This window comes from Echinops telfairi, unplaced genomic scaffold, assembly GCF_000313985.2.
Source record: "Echinops telfairi isolate 266 unplaced genomic scaffold, ASM31398v2 ScPeMD7_5167;HRSCAF=5991, whole genome shotgun sequence".
Classification (NCBI taxonomy): Eukaryota; Metazoa; Chordata; class Mammalia; order Afrosoricida; family Tenrecidae; genus Echinops; species Echinops telfairi.
This window is the reverse complement of record NW_022109066.1, coordinates 249,897-253,096: the sequence shown is the minus strand read 5'-3', so window position 1 is coordinate 253,096 and position 3,200 is coordinate 249,897. Positions and strand designations below refer to the sequence as shown.

General features: G+C 37.3%; 1 protein-coding gene across 1 annotated transcript; it reads right to left on the bottom strand.

Annotated features, from left to right (window-relative positions):
• Positions 1 to 1,113: 1,113 nt before the first annotated feature.
• Positions 1,114 to 2,061, bottom strand: LOC101659472 (olfactory receptor 6M1). The gene has a single exon (XM_004713916.1). The coding sequence runs from the start codon at positions 2,059 to 2,061 to the stop codon at positions 1,114 to 1,116; it is 948 nt and encodes a 315-aa protein (XP_004713973.1).
• Positions 2,062 to 3,200: the final 1,139 nt, after the last annotated feature.

The window sequence follows — 3,200 nt, the reverse complement described above, 5'->3', positions numbered from 1 at the left end:
CATGACAATGGGGAAGATGGTGCAGGATGGGGCAGTGTTTCATTCTGTCATATGTAGAGTCACCATGAGTCAATACCAACTCTGTGGAATCTAACAGTGACAGCAACACCCCTTTGAAGTCCCCGAAAGCAGCTATCAATACCCTTTGAGCTAACTTCTCTGCTTTGAACTTAACTCACCCAGGGAATCCCCAGTGAAGCCAACGTTTGTATTAGACTTACCTTTCTGGATTGTATGGGTAAATCCAAATACTCATCTCTAGTTTCAATTCATTCCATAAAATAATCTTCATTAACTTCGATCTTGCTTAATGACCGATGTAAAAATTATCTCTTCCAGCTAGCTGAGCTTTTAGTAATGTTTTTGGGACTCATCATTTATTCACTTTGAAGGCACTTTAACAAGACAAATGTATTACTGAGAAAAGCTGTCTCTGGTCATCTACTGATCTCAGAGATACGTTCAAATATACCTGGTTTGGAATAAGACTGTGCATGTATGAATAGAACCCTAGCAGCAATACTTTTCAGTTTGCTTTTATATGGCTATATTTAAATGCATATTGCTCTTCTTCCTTTCTGTTGTTTGGATTGTTTTCACTTTTGTTGTATCTATAGTGTGTAGCTGTCAGAGAGGAAGCCAAACAATTATGCCATAGCTAAAAAACACCCAGTAAAATGTGCCCATTCTTAATTATCTATCACTGCATTTCTTAGACTATCTTTGTTAAACTTGCAATAACAAAATAAGAAAAGGGTAGCACAAACTATTTTTCCCATTTTACAGATGAGAAAACCAGATAAGCTAAGTGTCACCTGATGTTAAAAAAGGATTGGAACCAGGCTTAAGATTCAGGTTTTCTGATTCAAGTCATGGTATTCAATGTGTGAAGTAAGGAAAACTAGAGTTCAGAATACAGTATTTTCTTTATGACTATATTGTCTTCTTTGGATCATGTCTATAATAATCATTCACCTCTGATGGGACACCAACCCTAGTTACACTTTCCTATACATTTTAATATTCTGGATTTCAAGCATGCTTTCAAACGTTACTCTTCATACTGAGTCAATTGGTTGAACATGATCATTCTAAGAAACCTTCATTAAAGTTTCAAGTTCTCTTGGGCAATAAGGTCATAATTCTACTCATTGCTTCTCTCAATACTTCTTTTACCTTTTCATTCCTCAAGCTATAAATGAAAGGATTCAGAAGAGGGGTCACCATTGTGGTAAGGACAGCAGCTACCTTGTCAAAGTTTAGCGAATGGCTCTGAGTGGGCCTCACATACATGAAGATATTGCTTCCATAGGAAATGGAAACCACAGTGATGTGCGAAGCACAGGTAGAAAAAGCCTTTTGACGTCCTTGGGCTGAGGGGATGCGCAATATGGTCGAGATAATGTAGGTGTAAGACACAATGGTGAACACTAGAGAGGTCAGGAGGATAAGGGAAGATAAAAGGAAGTTTATCATCTCAAGGAAATGAGTATCAATACAGGCCACCTGCAGCAGAGGAGCGATATCACAAAAGAAGTGACTGATTTCTTTGTAGCAGAAAGGTAATCTGGACACCACAATAGTTGGGCACAGCACTGACAGGAAGGCACCCACCCAGCAGCCCAGGACCAGCTGGAGGCAGACTCTACCGTTCATGATGCTGCTGTAGCGCAGGGGGTTACAGATGGCCACATAGCGATCGAAGGACATGACAGCCAAGAGGATGAACTCCACTGTTCCCAGGAAGAAAAAGAAGTAGGTTTGGGTGATGCAGCCAGCTAAGGATATGGTCTTCCTCTCTTCTAGGAGACAGGCTAACAGCTTTGGAGTCACGGAAGTGGTATATAATATGTCCAAAACTGACAGATTACTGAGGAAGAAGTACATCGGGGTTTGGAAACGATTGTCCGTCCATATGAGGGAAATGATCACAGTATTTCCTGACAGAGTAAGCATGTAAGTAAATAGCAGCACCACAAATAGGAAACTTTGAAGCTTCTGGAGAACAGGGAAGGCGGTCAGGACAAATTCCGTGACTGTGGTCTGATTTTGAAAGTCCATTGCATGCATTGATTAATGGGCAGCATGTAGCTGAAAAGAAGTATAAAATATAGAGAGATAAAAATTAACTTGTTTTAAATTGTCAGTACTTATGATAAAGGTAAAGTAGGGAAAAATCTGCATAGGAGCCAAGAATAATTCATTCTAGTTCTATCTGTAATCAAAATAAATATTAGATGTTATATAATTTCTTCAAATCTCAGTATCCTCATATTTAAATTTTTGCTTGAATGAAATGATCTCAATGGTTCCAATCAATTTTTAAAATGGTGTTATTCTCTTTTACTTAATGCTCCTGCCCTGCTCTACCATTTTATCAGCTACATGCTTTGTTTAAGAAGAAAGGCATCATTAACTGGTAATCTAGTATTTGCATCTGGAAAACAGAGAAAGAGAATATTTATAAAAGTTCAGTTATTTCTTTTAAAGTTATTTTAGCTTCTAGGGTCACTTCCAAATCAAAGCACAGAAAGTATGAGTATCAGCCAGGACTCTTTTGTCTTTCTCTACTTCTGTGATCTAAACTAAGTGCTGAGGATCAGTGTAAAATCCAGTTGGGTAAGGATTTTTAATATAATCATAATTGATCTTTTCATTATGTCACATAGTTTCTATTTCCCATAATGATATGAACTTTCTGATGTCTACACGGTTATAGAACAGTACATCAATAACTGGTTTTATGTATTTGTGAAAAAGTATCTTTTAGAAGAATGGTCAGTGTGTTTCTTCTTTGGTCCTCACAAATGGTGTGTCTATGACAATACCAGGAGCACAGGTAACCCAACGGATTGTTCCAGGTTTTCTCCGTGAGTTATTTTCACTTACTTTTAATCCTAGGTGTTTTATTTCTACATCTATAGTAGATGGGTATTGATCCTGTCCATGTTTCTTGCAATTTAAAATATTTTTGTTTTTGTTTACCATAAGGATAGCCACCTTGTCTGTTTATCTCCGAATATGTATAATACGCAAACAGGTTTGAATTTAGAGACTTTCTCCTTTAAGCATGGGTTTGTAGAAACTCCAAGATCAGCCAATGGTAAACTCTGTAGCTTGCCTTTTCATATATCAAATACAGATATCTATCATAACTTGTACTTAGGTTTATTGTAAAGCCTTTCACCTTTTCTTTATTA

Excerpts from the sequence above, each read along its gene's own strand:
- LOC101659472 (XM_004713916.1), bottom strand. The coding sequence starts at position 2,061 with ATGGACTTTCAAAATCAGACCACAGTCACGGAATTTGTCCTGACCGCC.